The sequence below is a fragment of the Cibotium barometz genome, chromosome 64 (genome assembly GCF_041138505.1).
Source record: "Cibotium barometz isolate CiBa-2024 chromosome 64, ASM4113850v1, whole genome shotgun sequence".
NCBI classification, from domain to species: domain Eukaryota; kingdom Viridiplantae; phylum Streptophyta; class Polypodiopsida; order Cyatheales; family Cibotiaceae; genus Cibotium; species Cibotium barometz.
The window spans coordinates 19045935-19073117 of record NC_141109.1 but is presented as its reverse complement, the minus strand read 5'-3'; the positions used below and the strand labels follow the sequence as shown (position 1 = coordinate 19073117).

Sequence of the window (27183 nt, the reverse complement as noted above, 5' to 3'; positions counted from 1 at the left end):
TATCTCAGCAAAAGAGATATCATTGACCTCGGGGATTGTACTAGGGGCATCAACAACCCAAATGGTTGCTCCCTTGCGGAAACGGATCTCAAGGTTGTGCTCTTGCATGAGATCAACCTATCCGGGCTTCCGACCCCTCAACTAGGCTCCTTCTAAGGGCAATGAGTCTTCTGGACATGTTATTACCTTTGTGTTGAATCACTGAGTTGCATTGGGTCTTCAGGTCCAATGCTTTCCGTAGCTTTCCAACACGTTCAGAGAGGTGGCGGCCAAGTGTAGAGGCAGCCCAAGGGGTATCTGCACACCTGCTAGTCGTAGTGGGGGCCACATCAACAATATGGTAGCAGAGAACTGCCACGTCAGATGTACGACCAGTAGATGTATGGCAGCAACAAGGCATTTCCAGTACAGGAACAACAAGGCGGTGCTGATTGTACAGGAGCAGGTGCGGGTACGACCATTGTTCAATGGGATGGCGTTAGTAGGTATGCCACTGTACTACAACAGCAGCAGTAGGCCGCGATGACTGCAAGGCAGTAGGTGCAGGGTGACTTCAGCAGTACAACTGTCGATGATAATGCCAACAAGGACGGACAACAAGTTGTACTTTATGGCAGCTGGGTGTAGATACAACAGGATGCAGAGGGGCGCCGAGATGATGATGATGATGGGGATGATATGGTGAGGGAGTAGGTGTTGAGGTATTCTGCCAAAAGAGCCAATAGCACTTACATCACTAGACAAGACTTGCTTTTTGCGGAGAAAAGCCAAGTTGTGCTTTTGTTTTTATCAAAACTTTCTTTTCCCCAAATGTTCTACTAAAAAAGTTCTTGAGTAAAAAAATAATAATAAAAGTCCACATTGTGACCTAATTAAGATCTTGCCATGCGATGAAAGATCACTCTCGTTTAATCTAGAAGTGGTCTAGGGTTGAAGAGTAAGGAATTCAGGTACATTTTAGGAAGGTTTAACTCAGTGTTTTCTTGCAAAGAAAAGTCTATCTTTGATTGAAAGCATGAAGGATTTTTACTTGGGAATAGGATTACTGATCTTACTTCACACATGTGCTTTGTGTTTCTGTGGTGCATAGTGACTCTCTCATCTGTTGCCAAGCGCCAGTTGGAGCCATTGCTGAAGAAGGCCTTTTCTATTTCACCAGAACTTGAGCCCATGGAGATTGATTTGCCAAGTCATCGAATGCATGCTCAGATGTCTCAGGAGCTAAAGCTTGCGAAAGAATATCACATAAGCTTGTCGCGAACTGTACCTATTCGTGTTCATCAAATTGATTCAATAGTGGCCATGCTTCGACATAAGTTTGAATGCCAAAAAGGGTCAGGTTCTTGTCTTGATGCCTTTAATATGAGTAATACGTCAGACTTTTCTCTTATGTGCCCTTGCCTCATTGTTGTTGTTGTTTTAGCTGATGAACAGATACTGGCTGGGGTTTGATCAATGGAAGGTTTTTGTCAATGATGATCAAACACGATCTTTTCTGAGTCTTGAAGTTTTGGATAAAGGGTCATCTGAGGTGTATAAGCTGTGCAAATATCATTTCACACATTTTCTTTATGACCAGCTTAGTTGAGTTTCTTGTGTTAAAATCTTTTGGAAAGTGCTGCACACTTTTTGCTTGTTATTGAGTGATGTAAGGCTTCAAGAAATGCCATTGATTAGATCAGGAAGCTTTAGGCTACTCAATGGATTGGGAATCACTCTTTCTACTTTGATGATGATATTGACGAAGAGGGATGGGAAGAATCAATCCAAATGCATCACTTGGAAATCAACTTCAGACTTTGTATCATTAAGTTCAATTTGAAGATCAAGAAGTCAGTGTTAAGGTAGAGGAATCACTTTCCAGATGTGTAAAGAAAAGGAGTACACTTGTGTAAAATGATACAAGAAGAAAACCTATGCTAAGTGAATCACAAAAAAATGCACACTAAAAGGAACAATTGATGTATGCAGCACAATTTTTCTTTTTCTGGGAAAAAGATCCTTCTATTACTTAAGGAAAAAACAGCCACAATGGGCTAGATACAAACTCGCCTCATGTATGGGGCGGGAATCAATTGATCATAGGGGAAGAGACACTTCTCCTCATCTGCTCCATGGATCGCCACGAGAATATCATGTCTACTAAACACACCTAGCCACACTAGGGGGGTCGGGTCTGGGATAGGAGTTAGCCACTCGTGAGGGACAGCTCAGTCGATGTCGATGCTGAGCTTGTCTCTACCGCGGACCCCTGTCAAGCCTCTCTTGCACCTCTTGGGTAACTGTCTATGTGCAATCCAATCTCCAAGAGACCTGGCTGGTCCCATACTCAAGGTGCCCCATGATACATGCGGTTAGGTCCCCAACATGTGGCCACTGGGTAAACGGACCAGGGGGTTCCAGACCAAAGGCTGCCGGAGCGATCTGTCTAAGGGCCGGCTTGAGATGCTCCCAAGCTCGAAGTAAGCTGGCTGCCAATCCGTCCCAAAAGCTGGACTAAAACTGTGGGCCCGCATCTTTGTGAAAATCCATCTGGTACTCTGCGGCCAAGGGCCCCGAAGACTTGGAGTGCGGGCTGAAATCCGGGGCAGTAAGAAATCCTTCCAGGGCTCACCACCAGGGAGGAGTCCTCTAACAATCAGCTTGCTCAGCAGGGCACGACTTTGAATAGCATGGTCAATGCCCACCTAGCAACCAAGATAGCGAACTGGAGTGTCCCTTGGGATCCACTGAAAAGCGTCAACTGGGCAAAAGGTCGGGGTGGGTGCTGAGCCTACTAAAAAACCACACGACTTGTGCCAATTGATTTATGCTCCTGATGCGCAGCAGAAAATCTCGATCGCCTTCGCAAATCTCTGGAGATTTCCCACATCTCTTGAAAGGAATGCTGCTGTGTCATCTGCAAAGCCACTCCTCCTGCGTGCGTGCAGAGGGGAAGACGCAATCCCTGAAGCCCGGTCTCGTGAGCTGAGAGAAAACTCTTCATGGCCTCAACGATTTATAGGATGAGGTAAGGTGCCAAAGGACAGTCCTATCGAACCAAGCAGGAAAGGGGGAATCTGTCGCCACGGGCTCCTTGGCTGTGTGATGTTGAGTAAAGTCCTGAGACTCCACGAATCCACTCCATGGGGAATCCTATCCGGCTCATCGTGCCCTCCAGAAAGCTCCAATCCACCCTATCATAAGCTTTCTCAAAGTCTAGGAGTAGCACAATTAGGTCCTATTGCCACGTCTTGGCCGAAGCTGTCACCTCCCAGAAGGTGAAAATGTTGTCCAAAATGCTCCGATTATGAACAAAGCCGGCCTGAGTGTCATGAATCAAGTTCGGGAGAAAGGGCTGAAGTCTCTTGCTGATGGCCTTGGCCAAGATCTTATAGGTTGTCCCTAGAAGAGTGATGGGTCTCCCTTGCCGGATCTCCAAGTGAATCAAGTCCTTTGAGAGCCTGTATGGCATGTCACCTGTGAGCATAATCTCATTGAGGGCAGCTCGAAGGCCACCTTCCATGAGGTCCCAGTAACGAAGAAAGAAAGAGACTGGAAGCCCATCCGCCCTCGGGCATTTTCCCGTGGGTGCCTCTACCAACTCCTCTGTTGTGAATGGGGTCAGTAAGAAGGATCGAAGAGAGGGGGGAACCACCTCTCTCGTGTGTTGCCAGACCCTCTCGCACGCATCCATCACCTGTGGGGATAGTGGGGCAGCTGTGAGGAGAGCGGAAGAAATCAGTGGCGATGGCTCTCACATGGGGTGGGGGGGGGGGGTGGGGGGGGGGTGTCAGAAACAATAGCTCCATCCTAGCCACGCAGCCTACGAATACCATCTTTCCTCTTGTGGGGGCTGGCTATCTTGAAGAAATCTCATGTGCCTATGTCCCCAACTTGGGTCCAGAATGAAGCTCTGGCTTGGTATCTCTACTCCACCCTCCTCTTGTCAATGGATCTAATCTTCATGCGGGCAGCAGCAAGCTGACTCTCAATCCATGGGCTATCTGGGAACGCTCCTGAAGCCGCTGTAAAGAGGCTAGGCCCCTCTTTAGAGTGCACTCCTGCTCTCGGAATCCCTCCAATCTGCTCTGGGCTGCCTCTTGCAGGAAACCGTTGATCTCCCCTAGGCCAACATCTAGAGTGCACACAGCAAAGCCTGAGGTAAAGTCCAGTCCCGCCCAAATCTGCTCTATCCTGCTCTGCAGATCTGGGAGTCCTGAATGAGGCTATCCGGAATCCTATAGCTCACATGCCTGTCATGCCTCTAGGGGTCCTCTAGTGATAGAATAACCAGAGCGTGATGTGAAAAAGAAGTGCCTGCCAAGATACCAATCATGCCCCCATGGCTACAAGCCCACTCATCAACGTAGAACCTGTCAAGTCTAGAAAGGTTGGGGCCGGGGCTCCTCCTATCCGATCTCGAGAAGCTGAGGCTTCCAAGGCTGCGCCCAAACTTTGGTAGGTGCCAAGGGTCTTGTCCCCTAAGTACCAGTATCAGCTCCTCCCAAGCAGAGTACTCTGCTCTATATCCTCTGCTGCCTCTATCATGTTGAAGTCGCCACCCATGCACCAAAAGTCAGCCTGGGAAAGGGCCTGCCGAACTGCGCTCCAAAAGAGGGCTCTATCAGCAGCAGTGTTCGGGGCATAAACATTGAGGAAGCCAATACTATCCTCTCCTATCAAAATGGTGACCCACCTTGCACGCATGGGATAATGACCCCTAAGCCTGTCACGGCCAGGAGAAGCTACTCACACTGACATAGATTCAAATTCTTCCCTGTGTCCCTGAAGGGCCGAGGATGCATACCAAAAAGTATGACTCCTGCCTGATAAAATCTTCCCGCATCGATGGGTACGCCCCTGGAGAGGTGATGCTCCTGAAGGGAAGAATGTCAATAGGTCCTCCCACTAGGGCTCTCAACAGCTCTCCTCTGAGGGCGCTTTGTCTGTGAAAGCACTAAGGCCCCCTAAACCCTGTATGTTCCACGAGACTATCTACATATCAATCTGTGTGTGAGGCGAAACTAGTGGAACTACCCTCCACTCGAAGAGTCTTTGGCGAGGGTTTAGACGGGGAATAATCACAATCCGTCCTGGGGCGAAGGCGTGCCAAGTGGGCACGGATCCTATCCTCCATGTGACGCCACTCCTTCGGAGCGCGAGAGTATGCATACTCTGAACTCCATTGATCACAATGGAGGTACGTGTAGTACGAGGGGGGGAGAGGTACTGCGACAGAAGTATGCATGAAAACAAAGAGCAACACCTCTAGGCTGGAGGCCACCATCTCCTCGTCTTGGTCTCTGTGGGCTAAGCCTCCAAGCTCCATCCTAGCCAATGGCCATAGATGGGTGAGTATGTCGGTGATGCGAACATCATGAAGATAAGATAGCTCAACTGGCTGACCCTGGATGGCGGCAGTCTCACTAACTCTGAGTCCCACTCAGTCCCTGGCATAGAGGGTATGGAGTGCTGGAAAACCACGCATATCCGAAGAGGTGCTACTGTCTCCTCAAACATATCTATCCCTTCCGCCAGAAGACAACGGAAGAAACTATAATCCACCAATTGCCCTAAGATCCTGGGGGGGCCCACCTGGGGACTCCGGCGGGAGAGCGCTCACCGGGGAGGCGTCGATTGTCATCCCAATCGGCTCAGAGAAACGGTGAATCAATCGACAAACAGAACTTGCCGGATGCCTCTGGTTCGGGTCGGGGGCTGCTGGGAGGGGACAGGAGTGCTTTGGAGAGGCGGAGGGAGGGGGGAGAGTAGGATCTGATGTGGAGGATGGGGCTTAAGAAATTGCTGTGGACGAGGAAGGAGGCGGCGGCGGAGGCGGAGGGGGGTGGAGAGGCTGGAGAGGGCTACTGCTGAGAGAGATCCATCGGAGACGAAGGCTGTTGGGAGAGGCTCACCGGGGGCTCAGTGGGGTCTATTGGCCTCACTGGACACCAAGAGTTGGGGGAAGGCTCTCGACGGGGAATCGGTCGCCAAATCAGAGGGGCCGGAGGGGCCGCTCAGTGACAGTAGGGGGCTCGTCGCCAATTGGTGGGTGCTGTGATAAATGCTCATAATGGTTCTGTGACAGAACCGAATCCTCCTGTGCTCCATGTGGTAGTAGCCATGCCCCAAAGGGTGAATGTCTGTGATCTTTGCAGGCGCGCCAGTGAGGCTCACCTGTAAAAGATCCCTGAGTTGTCCGCGCGTGAGGCGACTACCAACAATTTTGCAAACCAGGGTGGAGGCCTCAAGTGTTGCAACAGTCGTGGCAAGGATTTGAAGGTCTACTTCGGAAAAAGATAAACAAGCAACGGCGGCCTCGGTTGGGGTTGACAAAGCAGCTGCCATGGAGTCCTCCCTAGGGATAAGACCAGAAAATGCCGAGGCTTGTTGAGAAAAGAGAAAACACCCTGAAGAAACTGAAGAGACGTCTTGCGGGAAGAGGGAGGGGAAAGCAAGCACGAGGAGGGGGGCAAGGAAAAGGGAAGCAAGAGGAGGAGGTGGGGGGGTGGGGGAGGTACGGAAAAAAAGTGGAATGCGGGGCAGCAACGGGCCAAGAGGAGGGGGCAGGTGCAGAGGAAGGGGCAGGCGACGAGGGGCATAGAGGGGTTGGCAGGAAAAGGCACAGGGAGGGGGTGGGCGCAGGGGGCGGGCAAGGGGGGCAAGCGCAGGAGGTTCAAAAGGTGGGTAGCAATGGGAGGCATGCGCTGTAGGCGGGGGGCGGGGGGGGTGCAAGGGACATGAGAGTGGGGGGGAGGGGCGTAGATCACGGCGATGGGGGAGGGGGGGTGTAGGAAGCGTACGAGGGGGAGCTTCAAAGAGAGCCGCGACTTATGTAGCACAATTGTAATTGATGTACCTCGAACAAGTCACACTTTAATTATCAATGCAAATTAAATACTTGTGAATGACCGTAGCGACTTTCACAGCGACTTTCACAATAAAAGCTTCAATCACAAACTGAAAAGAAAGAGACATGTGGAAGCGACACCACATTGGGGTGGGGGAATAAGCGGACCCCCCCCCTCCCCCCCTGTTGGGAATATTTTATTGCCAAGGAGTATATCATATGACCAAGCGTGGGTGTCACCATTTAGCCACCCAACTGGTCCACCCGTGCTTTCTTATTATATGTATACATTGGAGTGGCGTCCATGGCGGTTATGCAGGGGATTGATGTCACTCATGTGATACTGTGGATTTGGCTTTCCCACAGTAACCCCCCCTGCTATGTTCTCTTCTTTTGAACCCGCACTCCCCCATCCTTTAGCCTCTCCTGAGCATTCCCATTGCCCTCCGGCAATGCCTGATCCAGAACAGAGGCAGCCGGCGGGTTCCGTCCGCCGATTGATCCATTGCTTCTCGGAGCCACTCGAGATGACCATTGCCGCCTCCCCTATGAGGGCTCTCCCGCTAGAGTCGCGAGGGGCCCTACAAGTATCCTGGGGCTGCTAGTGGATTACAGTTTCTTCCGATGTCTCCCTGCAAAAGAAACTAATATTTTCAAGGAGACAATGGCTCCTATTCGGATTTGTGTGGTGTGCCATCATTCTAGGCCATCTAGGCCAGAGAGTGGTGCGATGATCTTTTCCTTTCCCTTGAGTGCAGCCCTGGGGAGGGCGTGGGATTTGGAGTCCGTGGTTGTCGCCATCTAGAGGTAGGCAGTAGAGCTCTCACACCATCTTCATGATCTGCGCATCACTGACATCCTCACCCATCTCTGGCTCCTGGCTCGGATGGAGCTAGGAGGCTTAGGCCATAGAGATCAAGACGGGGAGGTGGTGTCCTCTAGCCTGGAGGTGTTGCTCTTTGTGTTCCTTCATATCCTAGTTGCAGTACCCCTTCCCCCCCTTTTATAGATACCTTCATTGTGACCGATGGAGTTGCGAGTATGCTTACTCTTGAGCTCGGACAAAGTGGCAACACATAGAGGACAGGATCCGCGCCCTCGTGGTGTGCCTTTGTCCTAGGACTAACTGTGACTACTCCTCGTCGAAACTCACGTCCAAGACTCTTCGAGTGGAGGGCAGTTCCGATAGTTCCGTCTCTCACAGAGTCTAATATGCGGATGGTCTCATGGAACATTCAGGGTTTGGGGAGACCTTATTGCTTTCAGAGGCGAGGCATATTTAGAGGAGAGCTCCATAGAGGTGCAATTGGGGGACCCATTGACATTCTTGTCCTCCACGAGCACCATCTCTCTGAGGAGCGTACCCATCACTGCAGGAAGATTTTACCAAGTCACACTTTTTGGTGTCCTTTTGGCTCTTTCGGGACATAGGGGGGAGTTTGTATTTCTGTCAGTGAGCAGCTCTTGCCAACAATGGTTGGCTTGGGTGTTAGAGTCAGTGGGTGAGCTCAGTGGGTTACCATTAGGATTGGAGAGGACTGTGCGGGTTTCCTCAATGTTTATGCCCTAAACATCGCAACCGGTAGTGCCACCTTCTGGAGTGCAGTCCGTCAGTCCCTCCCGCAGGCTGACTTGGTACATGGGTGGAGACTTTAACATGATCGAGTCAGCAGAGGACTCGGAGGAGGCACGGCTACAGTCTCAGGTTGAGAGTACTCTGCTTGGGAGGAGTTGATCCTCGCACTCAAGGGATAGGACCCTTGGGAGTCTGTGCTTCTCGCGCTTTGACAAGAGGAGCACCGGTCCCAATCTCTCTCGACTTGATAGATTCTATGTGGATGAGTGGGCTTGCAGTCGCGGGGGCATGATTTGTATCTTGGGGGGCACTAACTTCTTTGATCATGCTCCGATCATTCTATCCTTGGAGAACTCCTTGAGGCAAGATAGGCACTTGAGCACTAGGATTCCGGACAGCCTCATACAAGACCCTCTGATCTACAAGCAAGATAGAGCAGATATGGGAGGGACTTGATTTTATCTTAGGTTCTGCGGCATGCACCTTGGATGCGGGCCTTGGTGAGATCAACAATTTTTTGCAGGAGGCAGCACAAAGCAGATTGGCAGGATTTCGTGAGCAGGAGAGGACCATTCGGAGGGGTCTTGCCTCTCTGCAGCAGCGTCTCCAAGAGAGTTTCCCCGATAGCTCGTGGATTGAGAGTTAGCTTACCACTCTTGAAATGTTATGTGGTGGATCAAAAGTCTTCTTGGGACCACTTGTGGAATTTGCATACAACAACACAGTGCATGCATCTATGGGAAAGGCCCCGTTTGAGATTGTTTATTGTGAGGTGGTTTTACCACCCATAGCTCGTGGATTGAGAGTTAGCTGTTACGTGGTGGATCAAAAGTCTTTTTGGGAGAAGTACTTACCACTTGTGGAATTTGCATACAGCAACACAGTGCATGCATCTATGGGAAAGGCCCCGTTTGAGATTGTTTATGGTAAGGTAGTTTTACCACCCATGCTTCGCACAAAGGATGATATATTTGCAGCTGATGAGTATGCAAGAGACTTGGATATTGCCTTTGCTCAGGTGCGGACAACTATTGCAAGGTCACAAGACCAACATATAGAAGGCAATTTGATGTCAAAGAGAATGATTGGGTATTGCTGAAATTCGAGAAAGCAAGTCTTGGAAAGAGGATTGGCAAAAAGGGTACATACCCTAAACTTACAACCAAGGTGCTAAATGGGTAGATGACAAGTTCTTTTGAGATTGCCCGCACTTACTTCATACATATTTTGATGTTTTTGTGGACAATTGTTTAGAAGCCGGGGGGGTGTCACTATTTGGCCACTCATTCTGTCCACCCGTGCTTTCTCATTATGTGTATACATTGTACTGGTATCTATGACTGTTATGCAATAGATTGATGCTACTCATGTGATAGGTGGATTTGGCTTTCCGTTGGGACTTGTGCATGTGTGTACATGCTCGAAAATGCCTGGAGGATTAGTGTTTCACTGGGTCTGATACCTTGTGTACTTCCTTGGAACACATCTATATTGGTGTAGTCTCATGAACTTGGATTGCCCATACCAATGTTGCATTGCATAGCATCTTTGTGTGCCTGGTTGCAAATTGAATTTGCATGTTGTTTTCATGCTTGCTTGTCCAATGTGTAGTTCCATGTAAGCATAGTTGTTTCTCGTACCGGTATGAATGGGTTCGTACGGTACGATACCGTACGATATCGTACGGTACGAGTCCTTCCCCCCTCTCCCTAAAAAAAAATTTTCCTTGAATTTTTTTTTCCCAAATGCTCAAAAAAATATAGAAACCCTGCTTAACGAAGATCCCAAACGCTCGCAATACTTCGCAACTTTCGTATCCACTCCGTATTCCATATGGGGTTGTTGAGAGACCTAAAAAATCTGGCGAGGTAGACTGGTAGTGTACACTTGATTGGTAGGATGAGAGAATCTTGCTACATCACTTGGAGATCCCTGGTATAGGTAGGCTAGACAGTTAGATTCTCAAGCTATGTACGAGGGAGAAGATTTGGACATGGCCATTTTGATCCAGAGAGGAGTCCCTAAACCTATCACCCTAGATGCACTGCTCGTATTTGTGCAAGGACGGTCCCTTAGTCATAAACGCTACACTGAGAGACCTTTGGTATTGCATTACCCATCCAGGTTCTTTTTTGGAGACAATCGGGAGATCCAACTGGGAGAGACACATATCCATGTTCTGGTTCCTCAAGCACTGTAGACTCCTCCCCTCCCAACCTTCCCTCACATTCAAGCTTGAAGCTCCATAGGTTGTAAGTGTAAAAAATAAAAACCGTATTTTATCGTACGGTATCCGAAAATTTCATATCGTACCAAAAATTCCCATACGGTATCGTAACGCACGGTATCATATTTTTGTACCGTGACAACTATGCATGTAAGGGGTTGCCCTCCCGTGAACCATGTGTGTGAAACTGCCATGGTTATGTGGCATGTGATAGGTGGTAAGTATTTGTCATAGCTGAGCCTTAGGATCTAGCATTAATTTATAAGTGAGTGTGTATACACTTTATTAAGTTTTGGGCGAACAAAACTCACTTCTGAATTATGACCAGCCCTTTGTTCGCACACACTAATGTCCCAAGGCGGACAAAGCTCAATGTCCACTGCCCAAACCTCCTCCGTCCCCAGCCCATGCCGGAACGAATCGCCGATTTGGGACAGCGTTTCCGCGTCCCGGCCCTCCGTCCCCTCCGTCCCCTATTACTATGAGCCTAACGCGCACGGGGGCAGTGCTCAGCTGTGGTGGTCGTCTGGCGGTCTGAGCGCAGGTCAACCGTCCGCCACTCGCGCTGGCAGCTCGGTCACCCGAAGTTGTGGCGTGGTGCTCTGCTACCTGAGGGCCTGCCTCTCTCTCTACCCCCTGGTGAGGATCAACACAAGAACCGGGGGAAGAACTACTGGAGGCGGTCTCTTGGATTGCCGCTGAGGGCAAGCTCTGGCTAAACGACCCATCTGTCTGCAAATGAAACATTGGCTTGGAAGGTCTGAATACTCCATGCGTTGCTGTATGGGGTCGCCCCGGAGGCTAGGAATAGATAAACAATACGGTACAGACTCCAGCGAGGCCACACAGGTGCGGAGGGATGGAATCCCAACTACCCTCGTGAGGGCTGAGCAACGGTGGGGGGACTCCATCACTCTGCCGATGGCACCACCAATCACTGGGAGAAGAGGAAGGTACTCCTTCCTAAGGCCTTGGAAGCAAACTGTCACTGGGAAGCCCGAAATACCAGCCAATGAGTTAGACGTTCGATCGAAGCCATGCTGCCATCGTGCAAAGAAGCCCTGCGCCGTACGCACTGCAAGGGGACTCAGTTGCATGACTCGGTCTGCGCCAATGGCGAGTCTAACTCCACCTGGTAGTATCCGCACTCTTTGCAGGTTCGCCAATGAGGCTAGCCTATAAAAGATCCTTGAGCTGTCCGCGCGTAGAGCGAACAATTTTGCAGACCAGGGTGGAGGCCTCAAGTGAGGCAAGAGTTGTGGCGAGAACCTGAAGATCCGCTTCGGAGACGGAAATGCAAGCAATAGTGGCCTCGGTTGGGGATGACGGAGCGGCTACCATGGTAGCTACCATCCAAAATACAATAGCCGATGTTGCAACAACATTCGGGCCTGTGACATTGTCCAAAGCACCAATATCCTGATGTAGATTCTCCAGTACTTTTGCGGGTATTGATCTTATCCATATTCATTGGTCTTCATAAACGACATAAAACACAAGTGAATCAATAAACCAAAATACAACATGAATATCTACAAATTCCTGCATGTGAATACAATCAGAAATCTCGCAGGTGCAACCCACACTTGAATCCGAGCTATTCAGCCAGTAAAAACAGAAAATTAGTCGTTATAATGAGGAATTCAGCTGATTCCGTCGGCAGCAATAGTAAATGAGGACTAGGCCAATGAGGTGATAGCTTAAGTGCTGAAGGTGTTTGTCTAGAACGAGGAGGTCATGGGTTCAAGCCTACAAAAGGCATGTACTTGGTGTACGCAGCATAACATTAATCAAGCCTCATTGAGTCCTGCAATATTGGTCTCTCTCTCTCTCTCTACAGCTAGTTGTTCTCTCTCTCTCTCTCTCTTTGCACCACACAATATGGAGCTGCTCGATCCCTCATAGCTTGTCTTGCACCTGTGCATCTCCCTTATTCCCACAATTGGTATCAGAACTTTGACATTGTTTACCGTGCGTTAGCTTCTTTCGCCCGTGAAGTGGTGCGCAACGTTTGTCCCCTTGCTACCTGCCTCTGTGGTGCGGCTTCACCTGGCCCTTGGCATTGGCTTTGTTTTTTCTTCTTCCAAATCCACTCATTAGATGCAATTTTACTTGTTTTTTCCAACCTTAACTGCTACCAGAATTCTAGATGCTATATTGAAGTTGTTGCACAGACTCTTTGCATTTGATACCATGTTGGATTATCTTTTTGATTCAGCTGAGGTATTTTGCAGATATGTAAGCAGATACATTTTGTAAACGAAGTCTTCAAATTGCATAATCTTCAGACATACTATGAGGTGCGATTGCAATTATTACCTCAGTTCTGTACTGGTATATTTTGGTCAGTTCAGTCCTATCCATATGTGGCTTCTATGCAGCTAAGTTTTGGCTCGCTGTAAATGTTTTTTGAAATGGCTAGACACTCTTCCTTTTGGTCCATCGTGCAAGGGCATTTATTGTACTATTAAATCATAGTTAACTTCTTCACTAGTACTTTCAGTAAATTTACAATCCAAAGTATCACATAAACATATTTTTGCTATAATCCATATCTGCAGTGACACAAAGCTGCACTTATTCTCTTCCCAGGAGCTGTTCTTTGAGCTTTTAAGCGAAACTCCAGCCAGCCGTGTGTTTAGAGTCCTCCAAGACTAAGTCAACCCAGTTTTGGAACAACCCAGTGCTTATGCCCACCAAACACTAGCTGGGCATGCACTCCCACTGTTCATGGGGAGATTGGGACTTGGGCCCAGTACAATCTTACAGATCTTGTCTTGTCTCCTCCCAGCTTACATCTGATGAGGAGGCAAGTGTGGGAACACATCCTCAGCATCATCATAGCCATCTTCAAAGAGTGAGCAGCCCTGATCTAGCCCTGCCACTATGGGTAGCTAATCTTCTACATTCCCTATGGCTCTACAGTCTCTGGGATGACCGCTCCCCTGATTTTCTAGGTAGGCCAGGAGGGTTGTGTGCTTTTCTCCCAAAAGGCCATGGAAGAGAATCTGTGATTGGCTTTGTGGTCGTACGTGGCATACAGATTCGTCCCTCTTGGTAGTAGCAGTAGATTAAGACTTTGAATATGGGAAACCAGTGGGATCGTGTGGAGTGCAACTGGAGGGATTTTACAGCACGGTGGCTCTACCTTGGTTACCCCTCTTTGCCTATTCATATTGGAGTCACATCCCTCACACTCGATGTTGCAAGGCATGCCAAGTCGGACCCTGGTAGAGTTCTGGCTACTTTGGAGGAGCTTCGTTCCTTGCAATGACCGCTTTTTTTCTTTGGTTGCCTGCTCATCATGGCCTGGAGGTTGGCTTTTACATGGCCAAGAGAGAGAGGCCAGCCACTTGGTAGAGATGTGGCACAGCACCACAGTCTGAGCAACACTGCCTTTGGGACTGCAAGGCAGCACAACAGGTTTGGCAGAGGATGCTTTATCCATTCACACAAGGTTACCATAGCATTTTCCTAGGTGACGAAACTGGACCGGGCGCAAGCCTGACATGCGCCGTGGACCTGCATTGGATCACAGTAATGGAAGCGGTAATAAAAACCTTGCGCTCCTTGGGACTCGACCACACCATAGGATTTATGTTCCTAGATGATCAAAAACCTCACAGCCCACAAATTTTGCGGGCACTCTGTTGAGCAATTGTCATGAGATTTATATTTGGTCCTCGAGATTATGGGTTATTTTTTACTCGTATGGTTATCATGGAGGTTAGTGGACACAGTTGGGACACCACCTGCCCATGTCTGAGCTCATTGTATGGCGTTGATTGGGTTTTGGTGAGACACAGTGGGGACTTGTGCCCGTGTCTAACTCAACATTGTGGAATACAAGCTTGAAAGATGGGAGTTTAGACTAATACATTGGTGCATTTGCATCAAACATGTTTGTTTGGCATATAACATGCGCACGTGACCCTATTTTCGAGTATGGACGTTTTTTAGACTTGGGGATGGGGGCATGTGGGAACTTGTGGGAGCATTTGTATGACCTTGCTTGAGGCCTAATAGATGTTCCGTATGGGTTTTGCATATGGTAAGTATTAAACCAAGGCCCATTTTATTATGTGGAAGGTTTTACTGCTAAATCAATCCGGTGCCGGTGTCTAACTCAACATTGTGGAATACAAGCTTGAAAGATGGAGTTTAGACTAATACAATGGTGCATTTGCATCAATTATGTTTGTTTGGCATATAACATGCACACGTGACCCTATTTTCGAGTGTGGAGACTTTTTAGACTTGGGGCCGGGGGCATGTGGGAACTTGTGTGAGCATCTGCATGACCTTGCTTTAGGCCTAATAGATGTTCCGTATGGGTTTTGCATATGGTAAGTATTAACCCAAGGCCCATTTTATTATGTGGAAGGTTTTACTACTAAATCAATGAAGTGTGGGCAGCCCAACCTTTGGGCACCCCTTGTACCTATGGGTGTGTGGACATACAAGGGGCCCCCACCAAGTGTCAGGTGGATTGATGGGAAGGGGGCAAGAAAAGTTGACCACATTCGGAAAAGCCACGAAGATCATTGCTGGAGTTGGTACCTTCATGATTGGGCTGTACGGAAGCATATTGGGCTGTGTACCTGTTTTACAACCACTCCTGCGCCCTATTTTTGCCATTTGTTTGTTGTATAGCTGCTGTAATTTTGCTTTACGGTTGTTCTTTTATGAAACAGGGGCTTCGACTTCTCTTCAAAGCTGTGCCTGCTGTACGGCCTAAAACAGACTGCATGGGGACTGATGTGTAGAGCTGGCCAACTTATTCAAGTGCTGCCCATCTTTGGCCCCCAATGAGGTGTTGATGATCTTGGCAATTTAGAATAATCTAGTGCTTTGTTGGTGATCTTAATCTTGTTGTATTGTGTTGGTAAATCTTGTAGTACATTAAAGTGGTTAATCAAGTTAATACTCAAGTGCCCCAAGATCCGTGCTTCTGGTTACATTGCTATCAGAGCCTATGCTTCCTTGCCACTAATTGAAAGATGGTCCCCTCTTTCTTGAAGATTTCTTCAAATTGTGCCCAAGTCGTTGGTTTAGGGTTGAGTTCTTTCCACCAAAGCAAAGCTTTGCCTGAGAGGAAACCTACTGCTAATTAGATCTTTTTGCCATCGTCATATGGATGAAACTGAAAATGGATTTGCCACTAATGTAGCCAAGTGTCCAATATCTCTTTGGTACGCTGCTTTTGCTCGCCCCCAAACTGTTCCGGAGTAATATTGGGGCCTAAAGCTGATACAAAAGTATCCATACCCGAAAGAGTAGATAAGGTAGTGGTCAATAAAGAGATGGAGTTCTGTAAAGCCTGCATCTGCGCGGCGATTTGTGCTTGACGTTCCAAGGAAGAAGCTTCGAGAGCAACTTTAAACTCTTGGAAATCTGAATTTGAAATAAAATCGTCGAAAAGATCGCCATCGATGGCTTCCGTAGCCGGAAGGTCTTCACGTTCGAGAATGGGCTCCAACTTGGATTCTTGGGTCGACATCTTGAAGAGAGCAAGGTGAGAGAAAAGTTTAATCTTGCAAAAATAAGAGTGCTAGAGAGCTTGAGAGCTGGAGAGATGTGTGGTAAGAAGCCCACTTAAGGGGAATATATAGGCTTCCCCAAAAGCTAACTTAGCTTTTGCTTTTGTGTTTTTTTTTTGCAATATATATATATATATATATTCTGTTTTCTTTATATATAAAAAAACACTTATAAAGCAAAACATGGGTTTTTTAAACCCTTTCCAAGGTTCAGCAAAAAAAAAACAAAAGCAAAGAAAAGCAAAGCGTGGCGTGGGTTTTTTTTTTAAAATCGAAAACTTTATTAAAAAAAACTCCAAATTACATAGCCGTCAGGCTGCTCTTCTCTTTCCCTTGTCGAAAAAACACAGCCCTTCTTCTAGCTAAGTAAAACAAACCTTACAAGACCAAACCTTCACCACGGGTTCCTACGATGCAAAAGCAACATGCTGAAATTAGCAACATGCTGAAATTGAAAAAACAACAGTATACTCAGAAAAACAGCAATCTTCATGAATTCATACCTTTTCTTCGACCTCTTTTTCTCTACCTAGCGACTTGCTCGTTCTCAAGGCTTGCTCTGATACCACTGTCAAATCCCCATAGGATCACCTCGTAGAATGCTCCTGGTACAAGAGTCGAAACCTGCAAACAAACCAAACAAACATGAAGGGGGTGCAGGCCTAACTCACCTCCCAACCTTGACAACCGTGGGCTTGAACCGTGGGCAAGCCCACAAGTCTTGGCTGTCCCCACCGAGCGACAAGCTGAGCTAACTAGATGGACGTACCAACTAATCTCTACCTCGTGACGTCCCATACCACCACGAAGCTACCCTCGCGGGCCTCGGGACTACTATCGGCCTCAGCTGCATGAAGCAGGTGCACGTCTGCACTAGATCCAGGCTCCTGACCATAGAGCTCTCACAAAGACATGCAAGACTCTATATGACTAATGACTAACCTTGGCCACCCTTTTATAGGCTCTTGGCCGGTCATCGGGCATCCACACTTGGGCGCCTGCCCGTTAGTCTATCCCTAACTCAGCTCGCCAATCAACCTGCCTAGCTCCAAGCTTCCCCAAACCTCACAGCCAGTCTTGTGTGCGTGTAGCACACGGTAGATACACACTGTGCACATGACATATACCCCATGTTTGGCAGGGGGTAGGCCTTAGGCCACCCCAAGGGGCCCATGGCCCTTGCCCACTAGCCTAGGAGGGGCTGGGCAAGTTGTCGGCCAGCCCAAGAGGGCTTGGCCAGGCAGCCGACTTGCCTTGGGTCAGCCCAGCCAGTCGGCTAGCCCATAGGGCAACCAGGACTGCAGGCGGCCAGAGCCCAAAAGTCTGCCCAGCAGTCTGCGCAAAGTGGCCAGGCAGTTTAGGTGTGAACACATGATTTATTAGCATTTAATGCTACTTTAAATAGGTCGTGGGGCTTATTTCAGCAAACCGACCTAGATAAAACCAGCCGACCAGCATCTAGTTGGGGTGTAAATACCCAGCGCATAAATCAGTCCTATCTATCTCATATTTTACAAAGTGCTGAAGCCACTCAAGGGGCCAGGACAGCCAAGGAGAAGCTAACGCAAGGGTGGAATTCTGTAGGTCAAGGGCAGAGGATTATCCTCAGCCAAGAATTTCAGGTTCAATATTTTATTTCAGATTTTGCATCATTCTAATAAAAGCAAATACACCATCCGTGGTGGGGGCCCTACAGAGGGTATTCGGGACCCAATACTGTGTCCTCTTCTCCCTCTCTCTCTCTCTCTCTCTCTCTCTACTTTCTGCACATCTATATTCAGTTTTGTGCATTATTCTCGTCGTGAAAAGTGTGCTGATTTTTGAGCATTAAAGTTACCGATCTCCCCCGAAGCTTCCTCATGTTACATGCCGAAAGGCTGAAGTATACACGTGGCAATGCTGGCAGTGCTGCTGGCACTACTGGGCAGAGGTTGAGGGCAGCGCAGAGGGTGGCAAGGAGTAGCGGCGGCAGCAAAAATAGCCGGTGAGGAAGCACGGCCAGTTTTTGAGAGAGTGGGACATTGGTATCTTTTTCACATCCTCTCATTCGGGACCCTATTGGCAGCATAGGGCTCCTGATTGGTTGAGATCTCCACCTTGCTTGGTGTGAAATCTCCATTTTGTAAAAAAATTCATACTTAATAGAAGTCTCCTTTCTGGGAAAAAAATAGCCGATGAGGGGTGGTAGAAGAAACCCCTTGATCAAAAGCTTGATAACAATGATGATGATGACGAAGATGGCCTTCTTGCACTCTCCCACAAACTTGATGATGATGTTGATGAAGGTGAGGATAATCTCTAAGCTTCAATGAATGAGGAAAAGGGAGAGGAGGTTTATGCTTCTTTTATACCCAGGGGGGGGGGGGGGGGGGGGGTCCTGGTTTTTGCCAAAAGCTACGATGCTTTGCTTTTACTTTTTCACTATGCTTTTCTCTTTATTCTTTTAATAATAGAATATTATTCAACTTTTGTCAAAGTTCTTTAGCTTTTCTTTTCTAACTTCAAAGCCTTGCTTTTTGGCCCTGGTTTTGCTTTTTGGAAAAGCGGCTTTTAGTTTTTTTATCCAGCTCAGTCTCCTCTTTCCAATGGTGCCCTTAACTCGGGGTCAACTTAGTTTGACTTTTTGCTTTTTCTTGCTTTTTGTCCAAAAGTGGTGCTTTTTCCTGAGCCAAATTCATGATCCCTGTTCCCATGCTTTCATCAACCAGTCCATGTGTCCGGGCATGTGTTCCATCATGTGAAATAGAGTTAGGAGGGCCAAATAGTTACATTCCCTCCCTCTTATATCACAGTTGTCCTCAACTGCAGACTGCAAGTGTTCCAAGCACATCCATATGTTCCATGTATATCCATGTGTTCCAAGTACATCAAGTACATCCATATGTTCAAATATTTCCCAGCACTAGCCCTATCGGGTGAGCATGTGCATCTAGTTGTTCCCCATATTTGTGGTGTCATCTGCTCATCTGGCAACATCTCTCCATCTTATCTTTGACCAATGTCTTTGTTCTTGATGGTACGTCTTCATGGCCTGTCACATGTGTTAGATAAAATAAATGCATACGTACCTCCTGTTAGAACTAGACAGAAGCTAGTCAACAAACAAGTATGCATCATTCACGTCTACTGGTTATTCCAAGTATTGGCCAAGTAGTTTGGAGCCAAGTGGATTATCACATGACATGGCTTCCCAAATCGTGGAAGGCAAATGTCAAATTTTGTGGGGCAAAGAGAGCACAAGGATGAGTTGGGTCTCATGGCAACCGAAGGTACAAATGATGATGGCGAATGGTTTCTTGATTCTGAAGCATCTTCTCACATGACTCACCATAAAGATTGGTTCTCTAACTTTGTTGCTGAGGGCTGTAAAAACAGCGTAATACTTGGTGATAATAGTGCTCAAGGGATTGAGGGATATGGTGACATCCCAATTCAGCTTTCCTCAGGTGAAAGAGAACACATTAAGGATGCTTTGCTCATTCCCAAGTTGACAAGGAACATGTTGTCTAAAGGATGCATTGTAGATCAAGATATTAAGGTTGTGTACGGACAGGCAAGTAAGGCCATTGCACAGGTGTATGATGTACGGAAAATTTGGGCTTAGACAAAGCAGGATAAACCTTGGGCTCTGAAACCAGTGTTGGGTTAGGCTTAACCCTAATGTGCAAGAAATGGGGACTTCAAACAGGAGAGAGAGAGAGAGAGAGAGAGAGAGAGAGACATGGTGCTGAATGTATTAGAATGATAAGGTTGTGACATGTGTACACACAACCACAAGTACATGGCATAATAATAAAATTAGTCTACATGTCCTTTCACACCAAAAGTCTAGGGGAAAAACCTGCAGGACAAAAGTTCCCTTGGAGTTAGTGCTCGTTCACATGGAGCATTGTGTATAAGTATATGCCCTTAGATGGGATCATATGGTGCTGTAAGTCTCGGACACCATATGGGAATGATGCTCTATATGGACTATTGTGGACTGGTTTAGCAAGCAATCACACTTCATTCTCGTCCAGAAGACCATAAAAGCTGAGCATAGGCGCACATATTCTTGTCTCAAATCTTCGCACACCATGGCATGCCTAAGTCAATTGTGGGGAACAGAGATCCCTTGCTCGTCAAAATTTTGTGGCAAAGCAAAAGTAGCATGGGAGAAGCAAGCTCTTTTGCTGAGGTTCACACAAAGGATCAATGATGTAGCATTTTGGCTTGAAATGGGAGATCATTGGAAATTCCATAATGCTTTTCATGTAATCTACCAAAAAATTATAGCCCGAGAAAGTTTTGCAACATGAGCAGATTGTTTTAGCCATTGATGCAAAATGGATGGATGAGGATTATTTTAACAGGATCCGACACTCCTTGAGGCCTATTTGGATGCTTCCTAGTTGTTTAGAAGTGGGGGAGGAGAGCGACTATAGAAGTCTGTCCAGCAGCAAAGGAATCTGCCAACGCCATTTTGGCCGGACCTTATGCAGAGACCACTTTGAACACCTTCAGAGTAGTTTTAGGGCCATGCAAGAACAAAGGGCAGCCTTTCTACACACATGGAGCCTTGGGACCTTCAAAGGGTAAGATGGAGGGGAACATATGGTGTGCACCCCCCCCACCCTGGCATGGCATCCTTTTCTCCAGAGACTTGCTATTCATTTTTTGAGAGAGAGAGAGAGAGAGAGAGAGAGAGTAGTCTTTCCCTTCGAAGTCCGTCTCCAGAGACTTGCTTCTTTTGTGTGTGTGTGTGTGTGTGTGTGTGTGTGTGTGTGTGTGTGAGAGAGAGAGAGAGAGAGAGAGAGAGAGAGAGTAGTAGTTTGATATTTTTGTGTGTGTGTGTGTGTGTGTGAGAGAGAGAGAGAGAGAGAGAGAGAGTAGTAGTTTGATATTTTTGTATATTAGCCAGGTTATCTGTTCTTTGAGATGTATCTATTCTTTTCTATTTGAAGGGGGTCTTTTTCTTGGGAAATAAAAGAGTCATTTTATAGTTTGTTGGCTTCCGCATGGGATATACTTTTATAGGAGGCATTGACGATGTGATTGAATTTGAAAATTATTATGGTATCATAATAGTTGGATTAGAAAGAGTACTATGCCCCTATCATGCATTGCTTTTAAGAAGTGTGTTCTCCAAGTAGCCTTGACACGTGTTTGCAGATGCCGCATCCCCATGTTTCAGTTGCTTGGGCTTTGGGGAATGTTGCACCCTCCTTGGCAAAAGCTGTAGAAGAGCTGAACAAGCAAAAATCAAGCGGTGCAGATACCCACAGCCTACCTCTTTGGTCCCACCTTCTCAACAAAATTGAATGCAAGATCGGAAGCCAAATTTTTTGTATTTGGAAAGCAAAAATGCATCCTAAGGTTGCTCTTTGATTTTGGCAAAATGTTAGTTTTGTAACACAGAATGTAAATTTAAATTTAAATTTGTACTGTGATTATAATCTGCACGAATATTGTAGTGAGGTCAGAAATGTGTAGGTATGTCCCGGATTCCAAGGAGCTTGGCTAATCATGGAAATTTCCTTTCATGCAGGGAACTTCTGCAAGAGGGTGATTTAGCATGTTGGTGGCCTTCCTCTTCAGGGCTTGTGATTAGGGCAAAGCATTTATGGATAGGGTGTGTTTAATACCACAAAGGGCTGCTTATATGGCCCTTAGTTTTTCATGCAGGGTACTTTTGCAAAGGGTGGTTTAGCATATAGGTGCATTCCTCTCTCATAACAGGAGATTAGGGCAAAACTTTGGCTCCTAGTCTACACGGTGCTTGGAGATGGTTCTTAATACCATGAAAAGATGCCTATGTGGCCCCTAGTCTACAGGGTGTTTGGGGATGTCATTTTCAAGACCTCTCTGGGTGCAGTTTTACACATCAGGAATGCACTCAAATTTTATGGTTTGTTTGAGATATCAGGCAGTAGGGAGCTTCACACATCTATGATGCTCCATGCCACTTTGCAATGGATACGTCAAATCTCATACAGCCCATGGGACGCCATACAGGCATGTGACATGGCTAAAGGCCCTGCGTGTGTTTTATGGCGTAAAGCATTCTTTATCATGGTGTCACCATTCAAATTTTCAAGTCTGTAGATAACTGAAAAACATTCTTAATCTTTGCAGCTCACAACAAGTTGCTTCCATGCAGTATGTAAACATAAACTATTAAAGGAGTTTGTGCATTGAAAAAATGGAAAACTCAAAGGAAACTAAACTGCCCTAACTAATGAGGGCTACTTTACTTAGGGTAAGTATGAGGCAATGAAAGCCAATAATTGTAAACAAACTAGCATTAGTTAAATGTAAGGATTCCCGAGTTCAACTTTTGTCATAGCAAAAAGTGTAAACTACTTCCCAAGCTCAACATGTATCAACATTAGTGTTCTTCAGGTTTAAAAAAAGGCCTATCCCAACGTTTTGAGTCCCATGCTTCCTCTTTAATCTCCACCAATTCTGTCAATATTTTACAAGGTGCATGTTGATATGCCATGCATTATACACGAGTTTTTAGAAGGATTTTACGCGAGGGGTGTGTTCTTGTGAGCAATTTTTCTGTTGACAGCTTACTGGTAATGTTAGCAGTGACATCTTTCTGGGGGGTGGCCTTGACTGAAGAGATTGGTTTAGGATACTCATTTGAAGCAGGTCATGAGTTCCACAGGACATTTTCAGGGTTTAAGCTTCAACCCTTGAATTTGATGTTATCTTTCAAGCTGTCACCTTCTTAAATTTCGTTTTCTTTTAGTTGATTGCTACCTAGGGTTCATCCTTATATATAGTTAGCAATGAATGCGGTAGAGTGGTATTTTTAGAATTAGAAGGTGTCTCTTCTCACGAGGCATCCTATAAATAGATTATCCCTAGAAGTGCTAAACCAGATCATTACCATATGAACATCCTCCCAACTTTTTTTTTTTCCAATGAATTGAGCCGTCTCATTTTTTCAACGAAGTTGTAGTTTTAAAAGGAGCATTTTCTATTTGCTACGACTTTATGATTTCATCTGTAGAACCACCTATGGAGACCAAGTGTGTACCTGAGGCTAACCCTCATATTAACAATCTAACCCCAAGTTAGCCTCAAGTACTTGTCGAGTCCTAAACACATGTTTTGCGCGTGCCCGCACACACACACACACACACACACACACACACACCAAGGCAACCATTAACAAGTCGTTTGCATCATACTATGTGGACTGGCAAGAGTGGGTTACCTCTTATGGCCCAGATACTTACCATTGTAGCACGAGCCCCTCAAAAGCTATACTTATAGGATATTATTATTCACTTATAATTGACTTAGTATGTTATGTACTTGACCCATGAATTTTTAATCCAACCCCTTAGGTACATAACACCTTGCATTTGTTATCTATGTGAGATGGGGAAGATTGAGCTCTTATTTTTCAAATGTCATGTCTAGGTTGAGATTTGAAGTATACATGATTGTTTGCTTATTCTAAAAAGGTTTTAGATCCCTCTCACAATTAATTATCTTCAATAGCAATGCATAAGATTCTTGCATCTCGAGGCGAGCTGGTTTTGACACATTTAATGACTTTTAAAGGGGCCACTTACACTTATTTATCTCTCTTTTAAAAGGTAAAGTTAAACAAAGCAATGTTCAGATGGCATTAACTTAGGGTGATATAATAAACCTAGGCTATTCGTACATACCATTCATGCGAGCTTTTTTTATGACAACTCCAAAGTTGCTTACAATTGCGAAACTATAGATATGCCGAAATGGGTCGCTAACAACTAGGCCAAATGGCTCTAAATCTAGCATGGGACAACTAACCAATGCTTTGCTTAGTAATGCTATTTAACCTATTACTGAATTCTAAGGGTGCATTGACATATATTATAATGTCACTAAATCTAGCATTAATCACATGAAAACATTGTACTACTTTTTGGCTAGTTTGCATCCGCATGGACTTTCACGTTTTGCTTCAACAGAGATGGCAACGCATGTGTGAAATTTAGAGTAGATTAAATAGGTGGAAAGGTATGCAATAGAACTTGGTGAATAGATGTATGGTGCTTAGATTCTCTCTCATTCTAGTATTTATTCATCTCTTTTCATTCTAGTATTTATTCATCTCTTTTCATGCAAGATTTAACTTTGTAAAAGCCCTTCGCAAAAATTTCTTATGGATTTCACCTCCAAGAAAATTCCCAAAGTTAAACGGAATATCCATATCTCCTAAAAAGAATTGGGTGTTCTAAACTTTGTGAAAGCCCTTTTTTAGAAATTTCTTATGGATTTGAGATTCCACAACCAAGAAAATTCCCAAAGTTAAATGGAATATCCATATCTCCTAAAAAGAACTATGGGATCTAAGTATCATTAACAACCTTGATAGGTTACCCAATGGCTTGTAAGAGATTTTAATATCCATATCTCCTAAAAAGAACTATGGGATCTAAGTATCATTAACAACCTTGATAGGTTACCCAATGGCTTGTAAGAGATTTTAATAAATATAAGGAAAAAGACTCAAAGGCATATGAGAACTTGGTTCTCAATCAAACACCTTGCTTCCTAGTAAGGCCTTTCTACAATGAGTAGTAATATTCCTAATTATTCTATTTGATTATGAGCTCTCTAGGGGGTCAAGACTTCCTTTGTAATGTAGCAGATTCACATGCCTTGTAAGGGCATGGCTAAATATGGGGGCCAAGAGAATAAGAGAGTTTGTAAAGGCATGGCCAAATAAGGGGGCTAAGAGAATAAGTGAGTTTGAAATGCGGCAAGAGTATATAAGACAATTATAATAACTAATAATCACTAATCATTTTAGTTATCACCTTCTTGCTCAAGAAAGGTTTCATGATAACCTTCTCCCTCATGATATGGTGCATGTGTGTACTCTATGTGATCAGTGCAATCATGAGTACTTTGACGAGTGTAAACCTTCTTTCCTGCAATGATATTAGAGTTGGCCTTTGATCCCCATCTTTGAGCCATTTTCTTTCTAAAATTTTTTAAAGCTTTGAGATTTCAATTTTTTGCGGATTTTTAAAAGTTTCTCAAAACCATCTATATGCTTCTTCCCTTGCAATATCTAGTAAGCAAAGGCTTTTTAGAGAAATTTTAGAGCCTTTTTCTTGACATTTTGAGCCATAAATTATGCATTTTTATTATATATTTCAAATTTGAAATTCATGCATCATTTTCAGCCTATTTCTCAAACCTTGGCCTTCATTCATGCTTCTCTAATCATGGGGGACCAGTCTTGAGCCATTTCTTGGCCTTTCTTAAGCATTTCTTGGTGATTGGAACCAAACATTTCATCTTCTACAAGCATATATGATCGGCAGCTATTTTTGAGTCTCATGGAGCCATGAATCTCCATTGCCTCTTCTTGGTTGGTGTTGGGAGCTGCTTCATTTGAGCTTCTAGAAGCCCTTAGTAAGCATAGCTTGAGGAATTTGAACTATTTCTTTCTTGATTTGATGCTTTCTTGAGGTAGAAGGTAAAGATTTGGGAGTTCTTACAGAGCTTTTATGGCAATGGTGTTTTGGAGAGCAAGCCCCAACCCTACGGTTGCCTAATCAAAGGGATTTTGCAAGATTGTTGTTATCATGCTTGAAATGGTGTTTGGTTGCAAGAATCTTGCAAGATTGAGATTCCAATCAAGTCTTCATTTTATTTAAAAATATGCCAAAGTTTCCAAACAAGTCTTCATTTTATTTCAAATTTGATTTTGAGAAAGCTAACAATTTGGAATGCTCAATTGAATGTATTTGGTATTACCTACATCAACCACACTAAAATTAGCATTAAAAAAGGATGCATCTTCCCTCTTGATTTCTTGCTCAATCATGGGCATCATGCCATATATAATAAGAGTAAATATTGACGGTTTTAGGGAATCCTAAAGGGATATATGTATCTCTACATCAAAGATCATAATGGATTATTTCTAGACTCAAAGTTAAATTTGATAATGAAAAGGAATATAATAAAACTTTACAAGGAGATACTTGTGTTAAAATTATTTTTGATATCATCAATGATTTACTTCCTTTCTTGCTAGAAACTTGTTATATCAATACTTTAAAAGCTCTATAGGAATTTTCTTAAGGCTAGTGACTCTAATGATAAATCCACCTTTAAAGGTATAAGGAAGCCTGCATCATTACCCCTAAATAAGTTGGACATCTTGCCCAACATAATGGCATATCTCTCTCCTTTGAAATACCATGACTTTTGTGGTGACCATCCACACCCTAGGTCCCTCTATATATCTCTATTTTTTTTAATAGCCAAATTAAAAAATGTATGTGTGCGCACAAGTGTGTGTGTGTGTGTGTGTGTGTGTGTGTGTGTGTGTGTGTGCACGTGTATACACACACACACACACACACCTATATATGCTTATATGAATGTAAATAAGATTGAGCATTTTTTTATGTCAAACTTTATAAAGAAAAAATAATAACACGTGTGTAAAAAATCCAAGTTTAAATTAAGTGTGTGTGTGTGTGTGTGCACGCGAGCGCACGCACATTGAATATATGGATGTGTGTGTGTGTGCACATTGAATAATAGAGAAGTACATGCATTAAAAAAAGGAGGGTTGCATAATTGTGAAGTTTTAAAGTTTTGAGGAAGCATGAGTAATGCAGTTATGGAATTGTTAACCTAGGCAACGAAGGTCAAGGTCAAGAATGGTCAACAATGGGTTGCATCATCACATATTCTTGAGTCAAAGCACTTATTGTGACAAAAATTAGTAGGATGTGGTTGGCATTGGCCAAAGCAAGATAATTGTCTAAAGAAACATCACAAATACATTTATTCATGCGGTGTGACTCTTGGTTGGAGAAGGCCTTGGTCTCTTCTCCATAAGCCGGACCGCCAACGTCAAGGCGAGATCACATTGGTCTAAATTTGGTTACAACTAGATCACTTACCAAAAATAACAGTTTCATAGTGATGTCTGAGATGCTAATGGCGGTGCATGGTTAAAGTTTGGGCCAACTTTGAAGTCAAATATAGGTGA

General features: G+C 45.3%; 1 protein-coding gene across 3 annotated transcripts in view; it reads left to right on the top strand.

Annotated features, from left to right (window-relative positions):
• The window catches only part of LOC147603410 (U6 snRNA phosphodiesterase-like protein), a 51893-nt gene extending 29588 nt beyond the window's left edge, over positions 1-22305 (top strand). Inside the window, exons 3-7 of one of the 3 annotated variants that reach the window (XR_015265616.1) lie at positions 1091-1334; positions 1435-1531; positions 12870-12935; positions 21349-21530; positions 21703-22305. Coding sequence is in view for 2 of the 3 variants with exons in the window: in XM_086796569.1 (XP_086652695.1) it covers positions 1091-1334; positions 1435-1531; positions 12870-12935; positions 21327-21530; positions 21703-21723 (632 nt within the window). In the remaining variant the exon portion in view is untranslated. Of the gene's footprint in view, positions 1-1090; positions 1335-1434; positions 1532-12869; positions 12936-21326; positions 21531-21702 lie in introns of all 3 variants that reach the window. The other 2 variants (XM_086796569.1, XM_086796570.1) reach the window with 2 other exon arrangements.
• Positions 22306-27183: the final 4878 nt, after the last annotated feature.